This window comes from Scardinius erythrophthalmus (genome assembly GCF_964197995.2).
Source record: "Scardinius erythrophthalmus genome assembly, chromosome: 19".
In the NCBI taxonomy this organism is placed as follows: Eukaryota; Metazoa; Chordata; class Actinopteri; order Cypriniformes; family Leuciscidae; genus Scardinius; species Scardinius erythrophthalmus.
In genome coordinates this window covers 34,769,631-34,790,945 of record NC_138239.1, presented here as the reverse complement: position 1 = coordinate 34,790,945, position 21,315 = coordinate 34,769,631, and the positions used below count along the sequence as shown (strand labels likewise).

Genomic DNA, 21,315 nt, shown 5'->3' with positions numbered 1-21,315 from the left:
TATAACACTTTGTATTTAACTTTCATCTTAATATCAATTAGCTACAGACAATCTGTAGTAGTTTTACTTTATCAATAAAAACACTGATATGCATCGATCAATCTTATTTTATAATTCAAACTTTTATCTGCTCATAGAGAGGATACTAAAATGTAAGTGTGTGTATATTCAAACTTAACTATAAACTTTCCCATTTAGCAACAACAGTTCAGAAGGGAGTTTATGTTTAGTAAACCACAAAACCTTTTTTTTTTTTAGCTGTATTTTTGTTGTTCATTTTTAGGGGATTCTGTATCATTTAACAGGTTTTAGTATCATATTTGTGAATTTATTTACCAAATGAGTAGGAACCTTTGTTTGATAGGGAAGCGGGAAGTCTGTCACTTCTAGTTCTTTATTCAGATCCTCCATTATCACTCGCTCGCGCTTCAAGCCGCTAACAAGACCAAACCGGTTCGCTCCTTCGGAGGAAGCCGGTTTCAGCTAGTGCGTCACCTTGGAAACCACGTCACTATATATAGGGCTGAGAGCGAGCGCCGGCATTTACTCCGACAGTTCGCCAGTTGATCATCACCATAGCCGTTTGTGCGCGAGGAGAACAACGTTATTAATTTTCAACTGTCTGATCTAATGGGAACACTCTTTGTAAATGCGTTTTAAGGTGAGTTATATTAAATTATTGAGTGGAATTTAGCATCATTATATCCGTTATGTTAGGATACACTTTCAGTATGGTACAGTCTAATCATAAATTAAGAAACTAGCCGCTAGTTACATCGCTAAAAGTGTTTTTCTGACTTTAAAAGATCGTGGCTTGTGTAGTTGTGGCGTATGTTATGACATAATGGCCTTCGGTGGTGTGTGGACTGTGAGTCAACGTGGCCGGTGTGTGTATCACGCTTTCTTGCGTAATTTTAACTTCGGATTTGATAAATGTTATAACTAATATCTTTATAGTCGGAACCAGCTGTGTTGACAAGCGCGAAGTAACTTCCTTGTGTATCTTGATTATTTGGTACACGCTAACCGTTATTCTCAAGATAAAGATCAATGAATGAAGCCAGGAGTCTCACACGCTGCAAAGCCTGACTAGCCTGAATGACTGCATTCTATTGGCTGAGCTGAAATCGGAAGCCGGCTGGAGTTGATCAGTGATTGGCTGACTGGAACGCCTGTTATAGTTTGTGCAAACAGAGCGTTTCCTTATTGGGTAACTGGTGTAGTCGCGCTCTTCAAAGGGGAGGGACTAAATTCACAGCCTCTGCGTAAATACCCGGCGTCTTGTCCAAAAATGTGTGCGGGTTCCTGTTCCGTTGGGAAACAATTTCCCAATCTTACACGATATGATCAGTCTGTTACGATAAACTACCAATTTCGTGTTGTAACTTGAATACATGCAATGAAAGTTTCACACGCAATGTGACTTACCAGAAACTTCGTATATTGGGCTGATTTATTACATTCCCTTTAGGCTTTAATAGACTGTACTCATTTTTCTTGTCATTTTAATTCTTTCAGAATTCTTGCTTGAGAGAAGTACACACTGGCCCTGGCCTTGAGGCTTATCTGAAAGGATTCAACTTCACTGGTGAACCTCCCTGGCTGTCTGACGTCTGTTAGCATATCATAATCCCATCTCTTCCATTCATCTGGTAAGCCATAAGTGACAAAAAAGAAAAGAAAAGGAAATTAATGTTGGAATTAATAGGATCTGGGGATTAATAAGCTATGAAACCCTGTTAATGGGTTAATATGAGTTGCTGAGAGATATAAACTTGCAATTCTGAGAAAAAAAGTCTGCTTTTTTTTCCTCATAAATGGACTTTATAACTCGCAATTGTGTGTTTATATCTAACAATTCTGAGAAAAAGGTCAGAAATGTGAGATGTAAACTTGCAATTGTGAGATAAAAAGTCGCAGTTACCTTTAATGATTTATTATGTGGCAGAAACAATCCATAACATCCTGCAATTATGTGTTTATAAAGAATTTTTGTAAATGTTACATTTGAAGTGTGAACATCCTAAAAGCTTTAAAAAATGTCATATATGAGATTCTTTACTTAAACTTTGTGTTTATTTAGTAACTAAAACCATTTAACAAAAACGTTTCTCGAAATCAATTTAAATATTAATAAAATGAATGCTAATTGCCAAGGAAACATTTTGCGTTTTCATTTAGTTTATCCTGATGTGCTAGAATAACTAAAACGGAAATAAAACTAAAAAAAAACGAGTATATAAACATTGAAAAAAAATAAAATAAATACACCATAAAATTGAGACTTTAAAATTAAAATGACAGTGGGAAATGTACAAATAAAAACGATTGATAACTCTAAGGGTATCTCATTGATATTAAAATACTAGAGGTTAGTGGAGACTGTAACTGTACAGGATGACTATCACAGCTACTGTGCAGAGTCATTGGAGCAGAGATAAGGTCTTGTTTGAGGACACTGTGGCTGTTGAGTTCAAGGAAGGACTATCTGTCAGAGTGAAGGCTGTTATCTTAGAGGCCACCTTTTATAACACGCCTGTCATTTTCTTTTGCAGTTAATTCTTGAACAAACACGATGACCACACTGACTGGATCAGACTTTGACTTCACCTTCCTGGAGGAGGGATTCTGTGCACGGGATATCGTGGAACAGAAGATCAACGAGTCGTCCTTATCGGTGAGTTAACCTTTTCTTTCATACCTGCATTCCTACCTCTCCGCTTAAGGCAAGGAATTGTGTTTTTCGGCATTTTTTTAACATGAATGTTGTCTTTCCACTTTTCTGAATAATTTAAAATATATATCTTTTGCCTGATTTTATACAACATTTTATATATGTTATATAAATATTTTATTTATTTTTTTTCTGGTTTTTGACAGTGTTGTCTGATTTATGGAGTGATAAACTTTAATATGTCAACAAAATAAAACAAGAATTTTGAATCTGGCTTTATCTAATGTTCCAATTTCTGTTCTGGAAATGTATGCATACAAGTGTATTTTTAATTAGATAATGCTCATTTGTGTATTTTAACATAATATTTCAGAAAACTTGTAATAGAGAGAATGTTTGCAATTCTTAATATAATCAGTCAGCTGGGAAATATGTTTTTTTTTTTTTTACCCTTATTCACCTGTGTTGTCTTGCTTTAATTGCTGTAAAAATTAATACATGTTAACATAAAAATATGCTTCCTTTTGTTTATGCAAAAGGTTTTTGTGATGAAATGTGACACGGTCACGTTTTCATGAGATTCGTGCACTATAATTCATCTTGAGATACTTCCATTTGTTCCTAAATTGGGCTCAAGAGTTCTGATCACATCTCTTCTCCTCCTTTAGGATGACAAAGATGCCTTCTACGTGGCTGACCTGGGTGACGTCCTGAAGAAGCACCTCCGTTGGTGTCGCGTTTTACCCAGAATCACTCCGTTCTACGCAGTGAAGTGCAACGACAGCAGGGCTGTTGTCACGACGCTGGCGTCTCTGGGAGCGGGATTCGACTGTGCGAGCAAGGTATGTGGAAGATTCTTCATTCAAGTCCCTTAAAGCGCAAACGTGACTTCTCCATGTGTCTCAATGACCTCAGCTGCAAAAGCTAAGTGTGTTTAGCAGCTTTAATCCTGTATTAACCTGACTTTTAATCCTCCTCTCCTCTGCTAGACGGAGATCCAGCTCGTGCAGTCTGTGGGTGTGGACTCCAGCAGGATCATCTATGCTAACCCCTGCAAGCAGGTGTCTCAGATCAAATACGCCTCGGCTCACGGCGTGCAGATGATGACGTTTGACAGCGACGTGGAGCTCATGAAGGTTGCACGATGCCATGATAGTGCCAAGTGAGTAACGTCACCAGAAAACCATCTCACTTCACCACAAATAACATTATAACAATACTGCAAGTATTTTTGACATACAATTTACTTCACTATTTTAGTAAATATTTAGAATAATATAACAAATCTGTTAAACTTAAGAAATGAACTGTTAAATAAAGACTGTAAAATAATGAAGACCTTTTCAATCGAAATGAAAGTCCCACCCATGACACTTAACGGCCAAACAGAAAGACTTGTGCCGATAATGTAAAAAGAAATCCCAGATATCGGTTGACCACTACAGACTAGGTTTTCATGACCATTAAACCCATTCTCTGTGTCTGCAGACTGGTTCTCCGTATTGCCACTGACGACTCCAAGGCCATGTGCAGGTTAAGTGTGAAGTTTGGTGCCACGTTAAAGACCAGCCGGCTGTTGCTGGAGAGGGCGAAGGAGCTCGGGCTGGATGTGATCGGAGTCAGTTTCCATGTGGGAAGCGGATGCACTGATTCTGAGACGTACAGGCAGGCCATCTCTGATGCACGCTGTGTTTTTGACATGGGGGTGAGTGGCCTTTTACTGTAGAAATTCAAAAAACACACTCATTTCTGCGATGGTGGATAATTAATCTGAAAAAATGCATCGTCCACCAGGCGGAGCTGGGATATAACATGACCCTGCTTGATATTGGCGGAGGCTTTCCAGGCTCAGATGACACCAAACTGAAATTTGAAGAGGTATTATAATGACGATTATTTTTAAATCACCATCTTAACTTTGGTTGATCAAAGACATTTGGATGATGAACTCTTGTTTGTTTTTTGTGGTTTGCAGATCGCTGCTGTGATCAACCCTGCACTGGATAAATACTTCCCTGCTGACTCCGGCGTGAGGATCATTTCTGAACCTGGCCGCTTTTACGTGGCGTCTGCGTACACGCTGGCGGTCAACATCATTGCCAAAAAGGTCATCATGAAGGAGCAATCAGCCTCAGACGGTAAAAGCTAACATCCAAAACCATGTTTGTTTCTAATGTTCAGCAATATTGTCGATTTAGCTGATAATACAATTTTTACTGAATTGAGATGGGTTATGACACTAATTTGCAGCATCGTCACTGTTATTGAACTGAATTTAATCAACATTGAACTGACTTGAGCTGAATAATGACACTTGTCTTCTATTGTTGAACTTTGCAGTATTGACAGTATTATTGACCTGAATTGAATCAACACTGGAGCGCCACATGAATAAATGTGATGACTGACTTGGTTTCAATTTTTCCCCTACTTCAGAAGAAGAGGATGGGACCAATGACCGAACCTTGATGTACTACGTGAATGATGGCGTTTATGGTTCCTTCAACTGCATTCTGTACGACCATGCGCATGTCTTGCCCATTCTGCACAAGGTGTGGAAATGAGTTTTAGCCCATCAGATTATCCTTTTTTTAAAAATTTTTTTATGGTTTTTATTCTCTAAAACTAACCCGTAACCCGTACTCTCTTGTAGAAACCCAAGCCTGATGAGCGCATGTACCCCTGCAGTATTTGGGGACCCACCTGTGATGGGCTCGACCGCATTGTGGAGCAGTGCAGCCTGCCGGACATGCAGGTGGGCGACTGGCTGCTGTTCGAGAACATGGGTGCCTACACTGTAGCCGCGTCCTCCACCTTCAATGGCTTCCAGAAACCCGATATTTATTACATCATGTCCCGAACCGCCTGGTAAGTTGGGTTTGGGAATCCATTTTCATGATGTTAACTGTTCTTCAAGTTCTTTCATTTGATGTAGACCAAACACCTTACTAAAATGTTCAGAAGTATCTAAACTAACACTGGATTTCTTAAATATTTTGTTTAAAATTACACAAATAATATTTTTAAATATCTAAAAATAACACCCCTATCCAAACAAAAAGTCTGATTATTGGGTAACGCATTACAATAAGGTTCATTAGTTAACATGAACTAAGAATGAACTACTTCTACAGCATTTATTAATCTTAGTTAATATAATGTATTTGAACATTTACTAATACATTAATAAGATTAAAGGTTGTATCTAATATTAATATTAGTTAATGCACTGTGAACTAACATGAACAGCTGTATTTTTATTAACTAACATTTAGATAAATACTGTAACAAATGTATTGCTCATTGTTTGTTCATGTTAGTTAATACATGAACTAATGAAGCTTATCATAAAGTGTTACTGATGATTGTACTAAGAGAGTGGTTAATGGAAGAGGCTGTTTCTGACCGACTGATGTTTCACTGTAGGCAGTGCATGCAGCAGATCTGTGAGCAGGGGATTCCTCTTCCCGCCGAGGAGCAAAGCACTGGAAACATGCCATCTCACTGCGGGCGCGAGAGCACCCTGGACGTGCCGGCCAAGCCAAGCCCGACTCACGTGCTGTGACACTCTCTGACCACCACCGCTAGAGCCAGTTCTCATTCAGACTGTCTCGAGGTCCATTTCCAAATGTGTGCTTTTAAGTTACAACATAAGTTTAATTAACTATTCTAAATGCAGCTCTTTTGCCTCTTGTTTGTAAAAGTTGCAAACTCTCAGACCTGAAGACGCACAATTTTGTCTGACAGTCCTGTGGCTGTTTTTTAACTTAGTTTTTTTCTACTCATTTTTTTAAATATATATATCTAATTTTATATATATATATATATATATATATATATATATATATATATATATATATATATATATATATATATATATATATATATATATATATATATATATATATATATATATATATATATATATACTTGTAATTTGAGGCCAGATGCTTGGGTGGAGGATACGAGGGAGGTGTAACTGTGTCTGATATTCTGTGTGTTGGAGGAAGGCCTATTCCTGAACTGATTCCCCCTCTTAAACATCCAAATGGAAGACATGCTACTTCCCATGGATGAGTGTTAAAAGCTTATTGGGAGAACATTTCATGAAAGAGCTGCTTTTCGATCTCGCCCTCCATAAAGACACGTACAGATTTCCTCCTCAGAGACCATTTCTCTTTTTTACTTGATTATTAACTTAATGTTAAGATAATTGACCTGAAATGTGTATTATTGATCTGAATTGTATGCCACTGATGCATTTGAAGTGGCTATAAAAGAGATGGGACTGCATTTATATTGCTTTCCTATGGAAACTTTTTTTTTTTTTTAAGTTTTGTATTTTTATATAAATAAAGGTAGGTGTAAAGTGTTGAATTGTCTTGCTTTTCATTTATGTGCCCAGTAGCCTTTCAGTATTTTACATCTGAATACGTGCACAAAGATTCTGGGTTACAAACCAGGAGTAACTATATATGGAGCACAATGGGAAAAGCTTGTCAAGTGAATGGCTTCATGGCTATTAATGATTTCTGATTATTCATGGTGCATATGTGCAAGAAATGCGGAACTACACACTCACAGGTTTTTTTTTTTTTTAAATTGCTTACACACATTTTCTGAAACTAGCTCCGTTTCCTGGAAGACCACACAACCACATAGCATGCAGACAGCTTGCAAAATGTCATATCTTTTGCAAAAGCAAACACTTAATCTAAGACTTCAACTCTTCAAATAAATGTGTGTTTGTATAGTCACTACACGCATGCATCAAATGATTAGCCATAAATGCGTCAAACTACACGTGAAAAATCTAAAACACTTGTGTCTTGCTTGTGAAGTGTATAGGAGTTTGTCATAGCACTCACACATACATGTATGTGCACAGATACACTGCATACTGTCCATATGCACAATTACATTTTATTGAAATGAACTGAATCAACACTGAGCTAAATAAAGACACTGCATTGGCTTGCTAGAACTGCTTTAAAGCAGTTATTAATTGTGAAGCTGCTTTGAAAAGTGCTGTAGAAATAAAGGTGACTTGACTTGCATGCATATTCATTCTCAGAAAAAAAGATACAAAAGTTGTCACTGTGGCGGCACCTTTGTACCTAAAGAGTGCATATTAGTCCCTCGAAGGTACATATTGGTACCAAAAGTGTACATATTAGTAGCTAAATGATACATATTAGAACCCTTTTGAAGGGTACTGTCCCAGTGACAGCTTTTGTGCCGTTTTTGTAGCTTTTGAGAGCGTTCAGTATATATTAAAATCAGTGGCGGCTGGTGAAAAATATCTTAGGTGGGGCTGTGTCATATTCAAACCATGGGAGTAGGCTATTAGGCCTACTTTCTGCCCTTGGTATGTGTATTGTGTTTGATGTTTATTTTGTTCTATTCCTTAACCCACTCCCAGTGGTTCTCAAACTTTTTAGAGTTGTACCCCAAGAGGCTTAATGTCCTTCTGCGTACCCACACTCGTCACACCAAGGGACAATATTTGCCCCCTTAAATCGATTTTTTTCAAGTGCATTTTTACCTTTACACATACCTTTATAAAATAAATAATGCTTTAAAAAAAAAGTTAAATAGATAAATATGCAATGATGGTAAAAACGAAGTGATGCTTTTAAATATTAAATTAAAACCGCCAGTAGGTGGTGAGTCATCGAGTCATTCAGAAATGAAGCAAGTGGTAGTATTTATGAATTAATCATTGAATCATTGACTCTAATGATTCGTTCAAAGTCGCAGATTCGTTCTCAAACACTGCTGTGTGCTGCAGTTCTGCTGTGGCTTTGGAGCTATTATTTTATTGTAAAAATAATGACAACTGTGTTGAAAATGAACATCACTTAATATTAATATTTCGTTTGTTGAACTGTTGTATAAAATCAATGTGACATTTGCAATCGCTAACGCACATGGTCGAGAATGGCAGTATAGCGCGATTTGCCGAGGCAGCAATCTGCACGAGACCTGTCATATAGCAGCCCACTACACGCTGCTTAAATGCAGACAGTTTTGACCGCAAAAGATGAGGTAATTTGATCGGATGTCATGTATTTACAGCATTTAACCTGAGAGAAATGCATGCTCAGTTTAAATCGTATTTTAAGATGAGGTAGTATTAAAGGAACGGCAAAATTCAGCATTTTGTTCCCGCACCACCTTCTGTCACCTCACGGTTTGAGAACCACCACAAACCCAGTTTGAGAACCACTGCCTTTACATATCTTTGTAAAGCGAATAATAATAATATTACAAATAATTATTAGTATTAACACAAACTGCACGATACCAGTGCTCTGTCAAAAAGTCAGTAATTATTTAATGCCATATTACAAGGCTGAGGCATTCTTACACAAAAAAAACAAAACAAATTGCACAAACTTTCCATTTGCATTTGAAATTTAATTAAAACAGTAGTTACTTTCTCAGACAGGTCCCTCGCTCCGGTAACTGTCCATGCTGGATCTATCGCTGTTGTTTTAAAAAGTAATCACGGAAAGCAAAACAAGGCATTAGCATGACGCATCCAGCTAGCTAGCCCGATAGACCGCTGTCTGATAGAGATGGGCGTGCCTCGGCTCGGGCTCGCGCAGCTTTGGGCGCTAAACAGAAGCGCCCATAGCTGACTAGATTTGAGCTCGCTGATTGGCTACAGTTTATGTCAAACATGTCAAACTTAAATCAGCAATTGGCTAAACTGATCCACAGACCCGCCTCTCTGGGGCGCCTCTCTCCAAGTGGAGGAGACGTGTTGAAAAAGCAGATATTTTGAATTTCTATTATATTTTTCACATATACTGGGTGTATTTAATATCTCAAACACACAAATACTGACAATTTGTATGTATGATTTATGTATATATTTACTTATTTATGTAATGAGTGTGGCTCATAAACTGTGGTCTGGCTCATGGGGGGGCGGCGCCCTAGCGCCCTCTATTGGCCAGCCGCCCCTGATTAAAATAAACAGAAATACAAGGGTGAAAAAATGTATTTGTTTCTCAGAACATCGAGTTTTGGCTTCTAAGTGAACAAGTTAGGTATATTTACACTATCAACAGAAATGCAAGGGGGTAAAATAAGTGATTTCTTTCTCAAAATGAGTTTTGATTTCTAAGTGAACGATTTGTAAGTGTTTTCACACATGAATGTTGTTTGTAGGTCATCAGTAAATGTGTGTCATTAAAATGCCAGTGTTTTCAAATGAAGCACAAGAGCTGTTAGTTTTGAGTAATGTGTCCAATGTAGAGAACTGTTTAGCTAAATGTTTTTTTTGTTTGTTTTTTTTACAATTGCAAACTGTAATGTGATGTACAAAAGATAATGTGCTTGCAGATTTTTCGTTAAATGAGTGAACGGTTTCTCTGAGTTGGCCTCAAGTTCCGCTTTTAGTGTGTAAGCAACTCTACAGAACTGTGATGACTGTAGCGCCGTCTTCTGGTGATGTTTAAGTATTTCTCACAGTTCAAGGCAACAGGTTTAGGTTTCATTTTACTAAATTCTTTTGAACGGATCATTTCAATTAAACAGACGGTTACTCAGTTATCTCTGAAATATAAATGGTAATTCATTTACCAGCCTTTTAATGTGCCTCAAAATGACCATGTCAGTGGACTTTTGACAAAAAATAAATAAATATATTCTATGCATTTGTTTTTACCAAGGAAGACATGCAGCACACCTTCATCGTTATTTGTTCTTCATGCATTACTTTTTGAATACAAAGTGATCACATTAGGTTTGGATTCATTGTATAGTTTTTCTGAAGCCCTTACACAGCGTACTATTTAGTTACACTTTATTTTAAGGTCTCGTAGTTACACTGTACATGAAATAGCCTACTGAGTAATATTAATTAACATGTAGGCTACTTAGAGTTATGGTTAGGGTTTGGTTTAGTTACTTGTAATTATGCATAATATACTGTTATAGTAAGTATACTACATGTTGTAAGTTACGTCACCTTAAAATAAAAAATGTTACCTAATATTTTACTAAACTTATTACGTTTGGTAACCCTCTACAAAATAAATAATGGATTATAAATATTGATCAATAACCTTTAACACATTTGGGTAATGGAAATTTTCAGAAATTTGACTGATTTGACATTAACTAACCTGGTTATTTAACTGAATAGATAAGACGTGGAAAACACACAAACACAAAGTTATCTAATCATGTGTTAACATTAGAAATGTTTTTTAAAATTATACTACTATTTGCTTGGAACACGTCGACATCAATTTTGATAATTTTAGCGATTTAGAGTGGCAACTGATCTCAGTTAAAAAAGGAAGAAGAAGAAAAAAGAGAAAAAGAATAATAAACAAAAGAAATTACGCGTTCTTTAAATTATTTGCAAGTTGTAAAACCCGCTTCCGGGTCCGGGAACATCCTCGTCATCAGTGACGACAATATGTCGCAAACAGCGAGTGAAAGAACATGAGGTAAGGGAAGAACATTATCACTTATTTTGAATTCAAAGAAAAGAAACTATGTACCATAGTAAACCTTTACATTTTGTTAGGCAAGTTTCATATCCATAAATGTAAATTCCAGAATTCTTCACCATCATTTAAGTTGTTTTTGATAGAGGTGGATTTTTATTTTAAGTCTCTTAAATTAATTACAAACAAGAAATGCATATCAATAATGAACATTCATTCAGAAATGTTTAATGGATAATATGTCACTAGTCATGGGATACAAATCTGTCACAAAATTTATTTTTATTTATTGGTAACTTGATTATTTATTTATTTTTTATTTTAATTTATTTTTTCTCTTTCTTCTTTCTTTCAACCTTTAACATATATTGTATTGTTACTATTATAACAAATGTGAACTGGAAAGACTGAAATGTTGTTATAATAAAAAAAAAAAAAATAAAAAAAAGAACATGAGGTAAACAATGTGGGGAAACATCCGATCACGGGGCAGTGACTCATACGAACTCAATAGGCAAGTTAGGAAATCTTGCATAATGTAAAAAAAAAATAATAATAAAATAAATCTTACATATATATATACATGTATGTGTAAATGCATTTCCATATGAAGGTTTATGTGCTCGGATTATATGATTAAACAATAGTTCTGAACAAGACTTGTATGGGTCATTGACGAATAAGGTTTTTAAAAGTGTAAAAAAAAAAAAAAAATAGAATGGAGATATAACTATATTTGATTTTGTGGTTTGTACAATCAATTAACACTGTTTTTTGTCATTTTTTACAAGATGGATAAAATGTCACCAATAAAGTCATTCGGTTTAACCACTGATTTGAAAGTTAAAAACTGATTTGACATTGATGTTGAGATAGTATATAGTGTGTACCACAGAAGAAATATTAAAACAAATTATCACTGATCTCATAAATGTAATCATTTATTGGACTACTCTAAACACTCCAACATATTCTAGTAAAACATTGCACAGGGAAAGGAGAAAAGGGGAAATGTAAAAAAAGAGCCTTATCTGCTTTATATTTGTATTATTGTAGTTCCTTTAGTTATTAAAAACAATATTATTCCATTTAAATATTTACTATATCGGTTTTACTGAATGACCTTTTGACACTTCAAAATCTTTAAAATCCTTTATATGCAGTAAAATATAATTAAAACCTTTTGGATTCAGTAAAAGAGATCAAGTTGTACTACCTTACATACTTTGGATGTTATATATTTGTTTTTGTATTATTATTAAGGTCTTTGGACAAAAAAAATGACCCGTCACGTCACTGACCCGTATACTGGTTTGTATAGGCTACTGATTATTGACGTCCATATCCCGTCCGTTATGGGAGAGTGTTTTTTTACAATGAGCTTTGGTTAAGAAAGAAAAAGTGAAGGAGAGAGCAGGGCACAACCTAACACTTTTGGACTTTCTCAGTTTGTGTAAAACCACTTGGGGTTCAGTGAATTTATTTTTTCCCACATTAATTTCCCACATGTCTAGTTGTTTCATGTACACTTGACATACCCTGCCAAAAAATAAACCTATTTTTGAGTTTGACAACATCACCCTTTTCTCGTGGTTTTCAATAGAATTAATAAAAACTATAGAATAAAATAGCATAGTTACATGTACAATACAACTTGTCCCATCTGCACAGCTGGGATTTAAACCCGGCTAGTGTCTTCTACTGGTTAGATCAGCATTAAATAACTATCTCAACTGTTAAATAACAGCCAGCCTTTAAGATTAAAATAATATCAGATTTGTCTAATTTTAAATAAACACAAAAAATAGAGATGAAAGTTGAAAAAAGAGAAATTTACATTTGCCATGGTTAACAACAAAACAAGAACAAAGCATAATCACAGATTCAGTGGATTATTACAGTGAGAACAATAATAATACACTATTCAGACTGGAAATCCACGAAGGGCTGCCGTACAGTTTGGAATTGGCGATGATTATGGAATAACCGTTTGAACATACACTGTAAAAAAAATCTGTTAAATTTACGGAAAAAAACTGGCAGCTACCAGAAATTTCCCGTAAAAAATACAGTAGCAACATTTTAGGTTTTACAGATTTTACTTAAAATTTACAGTAATAAACCGTATTTCATTATCTGATATAATGTTAATTTACCGACTTATTGAAGTATTAATATCTGTTTTGTACCATAGTAATACACTGACAACCAACAATCACAGCGGTAATGAGAGTCAAATGATTAATCAAACCTCATCGTAATACCCTAAAACCTAAATACCCTCAACATAAAACCCTAATGTAGCCTACATAACTGTTTATAAAAATACTAAGAAAACTATGACGAAACATAGTTATTTCAACAAAAATACATCAAATGTGAAGTGTCACGCAGGGAATTGTGGGAATGTCAATTTACGTTTTTTTCACTGTAAATTATACAATGACTTGTTAGTTTTTACTTCCAAAAACTGTAAATTTAACTGTATTTTACATTAAAATTACATTAAATGTACCATTAGATCTATCGCAGTTATTTACCGTATATAGTAAGGAAACTTTCTGTTAACCAATAAACAGTTTTTCACTGTAGCATTTTTAGTCTTTTACTGTTAAAATTACGATCATTTTTTACAGAGTAATGTCTCACTTGTAGAAACCGAAAAAAGTCGCAACCTGGGAGATTAAATGCAGATTGCAATTAATTACAAGATGCAAATGTACCATCTATATAAAGATACCTAAAAGACATCAGGCCTTTGCTTTTCCAATCAATAAAACGTTAAAGATAAAAATGTTTTTCTTTCTATACAGTATTTTTTGTTAAAATAGAGACAAGGCTTTCAGAAAAAAAAAAAAAGAAAAAAAAATGTATTAAACATAAAATTAAATAAATCATGTTAGGCTATTGCATGGGTTTACCACTAGATGCCTGTATAGCTCTAAATGGAGATGCTTGTGAATTCTAGTTGATTTTGGAACAAATTACTTACTTTTAAAGGTATAGCGGAGGATCTTTCCGAATTTTAGATAAGACCCACCCTCTCCCCTTTTTGAAAAGTTTGATTGATTCACCAGAATGATTGACAATTAGGAGGACCAATAGTATAGGTGATCCACCCGGAAGTAAAAAATCCTCTGCTATACCTTTAAGATGTGGATTGAATGTATTTTTTTTAGAAATTCTCAAATAATACTTTGTGCCAAGGTTTATAACATTTTATTTATTATTATTTTTATAATTTTAATAATTATTATATTATATATATATATATATATATATATATATATGTATATATATATAATATATGTATTAATTATAATTATTAATTATGTTATGTTTTTCACTCTTGATGTTTTCGAGTTTCATCCCTTCATTGCTGAGCACTTTTTTTTCTGCATCGTGGCCGATTTGTCAATCCTAGCTTAAAAATGTTATTTAAATATTTGCTTATAGGGATTTTTGGAACCACAATGCCAATGAATGTAAAGGGGTCTTTGACTGTTAGGCAAGGGACCAGCCTGACTGGGATTTGTGTGTCTAGCAAAAGACATAAACTCGCTTTTGGACCAGTTAATGTTATACCCAGAGATTTTACCAAAGGCATTAATATAATCAAGTAAATGCAGAACTGATTTGGCTGGATCAGAAAGATACAATAAAAGATCATCAACATATAGACTAACCAAAGCTTCCTAATTTCCCATCTTTATTCCATGTGTGGGTGACTTCTGATCCCTAATGCTATAGCGGTCCCAGCGCAATATCAGAAAGAAGTGGAGAAAGAGGATCTCCTTTGCCTAACTCCTCGACACAACTCAGAGGGGTTAGATTTGTTAAAATTTGTAAGAATGGATGAAACAGGACATAAATGTAGAATTTTTACCCACTTTACCCACAAACGAGACCCAAACCCAAAGTGCTCAAGCGCTTCTAGCATGAATGGCCACTCTATTTGATCAAATGTCTTTTGGGAATCTAGTGAAATGATTGCTCCTGCACCTTATTGTCAGATAAAAGCAGAAATAGAGGTGTGCAAAAATAAGGAGCAGGGCTCAATATGTTTTAGAAGGGGAAAGATGTACAAAATATTTTTTTAATTTAGAGAAGAAAAAACAACGAAAGAAATTCATTACGGAGTTGGAAAATGAAGATGGGGGGAAAGTTACAGACTATGTAGAAATAATAGAAAGGGTAGATATGTTCTATAGGAATTTATATAAGAAAGGGAATATAAAACAAGAAGATGTAGATAGGGTTTTAAACAATGTAAATATAAGCCTTACCGAAGAGGATAGGGAGTTGTGTGAAGGAGATATTACTCGAGGAGAAGTAGAAGAAGCAATTAAACAGACAAAGCCAAATAAAAGCCCAGGAGCAGATGGATTAATACATGAATTTTATAAGATTTTTGTTAAAATTTTGTCTCCGATATTGTTAAAAATGTATAGGAAGATATAAGTACCAAGATATATATATAAGAAAAAAGGAAGTACCAAAATCTATGTGTATGGGGATGATAACGATTCTTTTTAAAAATAAAGGTAGTCCACTTAAATTAGAAAACTATAGACCAAGCTTATTAAATACAGAATATAAAATTTTAACCAAAATTTTAGCAAATAGAATCAAAAAGGTCATAGTCCGTAATTGCGCCAAACCAAGCTTATAGTATCCTGAGTTGCTGAGAGAGAGAAAGAAAGAAACTCGATCGCCTCCTGGAGGAGGAAGGAAGAATGACGAGGCTGAGCTGTGCTATTCCTTATATTGGCACTAATAGCAGACAAAAGCCAGACAGAATGCAAAATGTAAGAAAATTAATGTAATAAAATAAATCTAATTTGAAAGGATAAAGGAAAAAGCGTTGGTGAAGTGAATTATCTTGGTAGTGAAGATGAAGCAAAAGCAGGCGCACTCTCCTCTAAGTCCCTATACTGACCAATTATTGACCAATCATTGAGCGCCGTTGAGCAAGTTGAGCAGCTCAATCAACCAATCACTGAGCTCTGTTGAGCAGGCTGCTTCCTCAACCCACCAATCAGATGGCCGGACCGGATCAAGTGCATCATGTGAGTGACAAGCGTAAACAACACTACTATCATCAGTGGACTGAGATCTGTAACAGTGAGATCGGTAACAGCAAACAAGAGGTAAGTCCAGTATATTCTCCAGTATATTCATATAAATGCTTTCTAACATTTTTTTCCTGCATGGATTTACGTGCAGTAATTACAAAGTTATTAACTTTAAAGTTTTAAAAGCATTAATAGGGAAAATATAATCGCCTATCTAACAACTAACATGAATCGTAAACTGCAGTAATTCTTGATAGTCTTTGTAATGTTTTACTAAAAAGTAAATACTTTGGAAATACCCAAACACAATCAGGGCTGGACATTAGGACTAACCTACTATCCAAATACAGGTAGATTTTACCTATGGCTAGTAACACTACTGTCACTTGCCAGTTTGTCCTGTTGGAATTGACTGACTACTTACTGTACATTTAAATAGTATAGGCCTGTTTTGTCCGGCTATCTCCACTAATCTAAACTATTTTGTCTCATAGTAACTGATAAGTCATTAACAGTCAATGACATGTTAAAACACAAGGCAAGCAAAAATATAGTCTAAAATGATAAAACCATTACCTTTTGAACTTTCAGCTAATGTTACATCATGAGAAGAATGGCATCTACGCTAATTTTAGTGTCTGTGTTTATCTCGAGGTTTTCCTGCAGCCTGCCGGATCCAGGGAGTAGGGTCTGCCTGCAGAGCCGGAGGCTGCATTTTCAGGACCCCACTTTTAGGACCGCATTTCTAGGACCCTAGGTTTTTAGTGACAGCGCCACCTACCGAATTAGAGGACCAGCGAAGATGGATGACAATCAGAGTGTGAGTATCAAATGCGAATAAATTTTTACAATTGCGATGCATTTAATTGGAAAGTTAACGTAGCAAACGTGATGGTGATTTGCTAAAAAAATAGTCTTGAATGCATAGCCATAGTATTTAGCCTCTAACCCTTATGTGCTGTTGGGGATGTTTTCATCCACTATGGGGTATTTTTTAGTCTAAATTTGGCTATAACTTTTTCTGTGTTTCAGCAAATGGAATGATTTTTGGTGACAAATCTTATTTTGACACATATTTTGGGAAAATGCTTTGAAATTTTTCAAAAACTCAACAGTACACTGTGGGCAAATTTACTACCCTTTCGTTATGTTTGTGGCTGAAAACAGCCACTACTTTAAACTGCTGTAAAAATTTATCAGATAAATATTTTTTTCAAATTTTTTTGCATAAATCTATTAATCAACCTCAGTCCTGCTCAAAAATACTAAATGTTTAAAAAAAAATCAGGATTTTAACTCTTTAATTGCCAAATTTGTAATTGATGTCACTGATTTGGGAAAAAAACACACACAAAATGACTCATTTTCAATATAAAATGTGATTGTGGACTGGATTTTTTTTTACCTTTTATCACAGTCTTGGACATGTCAAAGATTAGAAACAACATTGGTTTTGATGCATTGTTAGTTTTTGTGCAGCATTAGATTTTAACTTTTTCTCCCTCATTTACTGTTCGTGGCTGTTTTTGCCCCATTGACTTCCATTATAACCACATTTTTTGATTGCAAAGCCATGACACCATATAATCATGCATTTTTGATTGTTGGTGGTTTTCCCTGTTGGGAAGAGGTAAAATTTGTAATTTTTACTGTTGATAACCGGGTGGCACCATTAACCCTTTAGATAGGCCTGTGCCAAAAAAAGCTTAGTTTCTGGATTTTACATGGAGTTATATGGAGTATAACAGCATAATAAAGAGTGTGTGTGTGTGTGTGTGTGTGTGTGTGTGTGTGTGTGTGTGTGTGTGTGTGTGTGTGTGTGTGTACTCACCTTGATGCGTCTGAGAAAATCAAAATATGCACCTCAGCTCTCAGAACTGCATGGAGTAAACAAAAACAAAGTAAGTGTATTTATGCACCTGCTGCCTTTTGATGGTGAGAAATGCAGACTAAACAAAAACAAAGCAAGTGGATTTAAACGCGTGCATGCAAGCCTGCTGGTCATTTGATGGTGAGAAGAGCAGCAAGCAACATGAGAAAGGGCTTGACTTGTAGTGAAGTTTTAGAGATGATTATGCAGCCTGACCCTTCCAGCGAGCTGCAGGATGTTTCGTCTTCTCCCTCTGACACCACAGACTCAGGAGAGTCAGATCCTGATTTGGATGTGGCACCCTCATCATCCTCTCTAGCTTCCACTGAAGGCGAGGAGGATTCGGAGGATCCTGGATCTGGGTGGATTGGGAGAAACGGCGAAGTGTGGTTTTCCACCAACGCGGAGACAACTCCCTTTCTTCAGCCTGCCAGAGGCGTGACTCCAGGGCCGACGCGCTATGCCTTCGCAAGGGTCCAGAACATGGATTCCGTGTTCAATCTGTTTTTTACGGAGGAGATGATTGACCTCATTGTCAGCATGACTTGCGTCAACACATACATGTTTGTACAGTCATACAAACATGTATGACTATGCCTTGTGATGGCATAGCGCGTCGGCCCTGGAGTCACGCCTCTGGCAGGCTGAAGAAAGGGAGTTGTCTCCGCGTTAGTGGAAAACAACACTTCGCCGTTTCTCCCAATCCACCCAGATCCAGGATCCTCCGAATCCTCCTCGCCTTCAGTGGAAGCTAGAGTGGATGATGAGGGTGCCACATCCAAATCAGGATCTGACTCTCCTGAGTCTGTGGTGTCAGAGGGAGAAGACGAAACATCCTGCAGCTCGCTGGAGGGGTCAGGCTGCATAATCATCTCTAAAACTTCACTACAAGTCAAGCCCTTTCTCATGTTGCTTGCTGCTCTTCTCACCATCAAATGACCAGCAGGCTTGCATGCACGCGTTTAAATCCACTTGCTTTGTTTTTGTTTAGTCTGCATTTCTCACCATCAAAAGGCAGCAGGTGCATAAATACACTTACTTTGTTTTTGTTTACTCCATGCAGTTCTGAGAGCTGAGGTGCATATTTTGATTTTCTCAGACGCATCAAGGTGAGTTCACACACACACACACACACACACACACACACACACACACACACACACACACACACACACACACACACACACACTTTATTATGCTGTCCATATAACTCCATGTAAAAGCCAGAAACTAAGCTTTTTTTGGCACAGGCCTATCTAAAGGGTTAATGGTGCCACCCGGTTATCAACAGTAAAAATTACAAATTTTACCTCTTCCCAACAGGGAAAACCACCAACAATCAAAAATGCATGATTATATGGTGTCATGGCTTTGCAATCAAAAAATGTGGTTATAATGGAAGTCAATGGGGCAAAAACAGCCACGAACAGTAAATGAGGGAGAAAAAGTTAAAATCTGATGCTGCACAAAAACTAACAATGCATCAAAACCAATGTTGTTTCTAATCTTTGACATGTCCAAGACTGTGATAAAAGGTAAAAAAAAATCCAGTCCACAATCACATTTTATATTGAAAATGAGTAATTTTGTGGTTTTTTTCCCCCCAAATCAGTGACATCATTTACGAATTTGGCAATTAAAGAGTTCAAATCCTGAATTTTTTTTAAACATTTAATATTTTTGAGCAGGACTGAGGTTGATTAATAGATTAATGCAAAAAAATTTGAAAAAAATATTTATCTGATACATTTTTACAGCAGTTTAAAGTAGTGGCTGTTTTCAGCCACAAACATAACGAAAGGATGTAAATTCTAACAATGCACAAGGGCTAATGCTTGAAAATGAATTGTTAGCACGTTCATTTAACGGAACTGTTGCGTGATAAGCCTGTGTTGACTTATTGACAGCACAATAAAACTGTAGCATGTTCGTTCTGAAAGCTTGTTAATTACTCCTTGTTCTTCCATTTTAATTCAGTTAAAATAATCTTAATGTTTTCACTGTCACGTGCTCACAGTCAGCCTGTTTAACGTTACCCACAATACAAGTTATGTGTAGTATGCGTCTACATGCGTCTCATCATTTTGACATGGTTTTATAATGTGTGCTTTAAATATTATATACATGTAAATGTGTGTATATATATATATATATATATATATATGGTCAGAAAAAAAGTCGTGTCAATGTTATTTCTATTCAGATTTCTCAATTGAGATGGGCTTTATTGACATGAGTGTTTCTAGAACCTTTGTTCCCACAACATCAAAACCTTTTTTTTTTTTCAAATCTTTGAACAGTATGCAATAATAGTATTATGAACATTAATTGATATGTGTGCACTGTTTGGTAACTAAGAAAAAAAAAATAAAGTGTAGAACATGTTCAACTAAATGTTCCTTATTTAATTCACTTCTCTTTCTCTCTCTCTCTCTCTTAGGAGTCAGTGATGATGTTGTCCATGAAGTTCTGTTTGTGGTCCACATCATGAACAAATTTGTTTTTGTGTGTGTTCAAGTTCAGTTATTATATATTATTTTGTAAAATATTTTGTGTGTGCAAGTTCAGTTATTATATATTATTTTGTGAAATATTTTGTGTGTGCAAGTTCAGTTGTTATATATTATTTTGTAAAATATTTAGTGTGTTCAAGTTGAGGTGTGATATATTATTTTGTAAAATATACACAATCTACCCCCAGAGTCATTGTCTTCCCTCTATACTTGAAAATGTGGTCGATCTAGTGACTGAAAAGACTATAACATGATTCCTTGTTTATTTTACTTGAGTTATTATATTATGCTAGACCCAATAATTTCTCAACATTCCTAGGAACCAGGTTTAATTGCAATAAATAAAGTAGTATTTGGGTGTAATAAAACTGTAAAACTCTAATGTAGTTGAAACTGGGTGGGTGGAAATACTGCCTGGCACAACTAGGGTCCTGGAAATGCGTTCCTGAGACTGCGGTTCTCCGAGTCGGTAGGTGGCGCTGTCACAAAAACCTAGGGTCCTAGAAATGCGGTCCTAGAAGTGGGGTCCTGAAAATGCAGCCTCCGGCTCTGCAGGCAGATAATATTGGATCCAGGCCGTATCCAGATCTGACAAAGGATCTTCACCTCCGATGACAACGCAGTGCTGAAGTGCCAACTAGTCTCTCCCTATGGAGGATCCCTCTACCACTCTACAGATAAGGCGTTGTCGGGATAATTTCGTTTCGCGTTCCTA

The 21,315-nt window shown here is 35.9% G+C and overlaps 1 protein-coding gene across 1 annotated transcript; it reads left to right on the top strand.

Moving 5' to 3' along the window:
* The first annotated feature begins 520 nt into the window (after positions 1-520).
* Positions 521-6,504, top strand: odc1 (ornithine decarboxylase 1). The gene is made up of 11 exons (XM_081394193.1): positions 521-661; positions 1,519-1,652; positions 2,556-2,677; positions 3,343-3,516; positions 3,664-3,836; positions 4,163-4,379; positions 4,469-4,552; positions 4,650-4,812; positions 5,111-5,226; positions 5,328-5,542; positions 6,101-6,504. Exons 3-11 carry the CDS (start codon positions 2,576-2,578, stop codon positions 6,237-6,239), a joined length of 1,383 nt encoding a protein of 460 aa, XP_081250319.1. The 5' UTR covers positions 521-661; positions 1,519-1,652; positions 2,556-2,575; the 3' UTR covers positions 6,240-6,504.
* The last annotated feature ends 14,811 nt before the right edge of the window (positions 6,505-21,315 follow it).

What these genes read in the sequence shown, in the direction of transcription:
- odc1 (XM_081394193.1), top strand. Translation starts at nt 2,576, where the DNA reads ATGACCACACTGACTGGATCAGACTTTGACTTCACCTTCCTGGAGGAG. An exon ending in GCTGTGTTTTTGACATGGGG is followed by an intron (nt 4,380 to 4,468) that starts GTGAGTGGCCTT and finishes ATCGTCCACCAG; the next exon opens with GCGGAGCTGGGATATAACAT. An exon ending in CCAAACTGAAATTTGAAGAG is followed by an intron (nt 4,553 to 4,649) that starts GTATTATAATGA and finishes TGTGGTTTGCAG; the next exon opens with ATCGCTGCTGTGATCAACCC.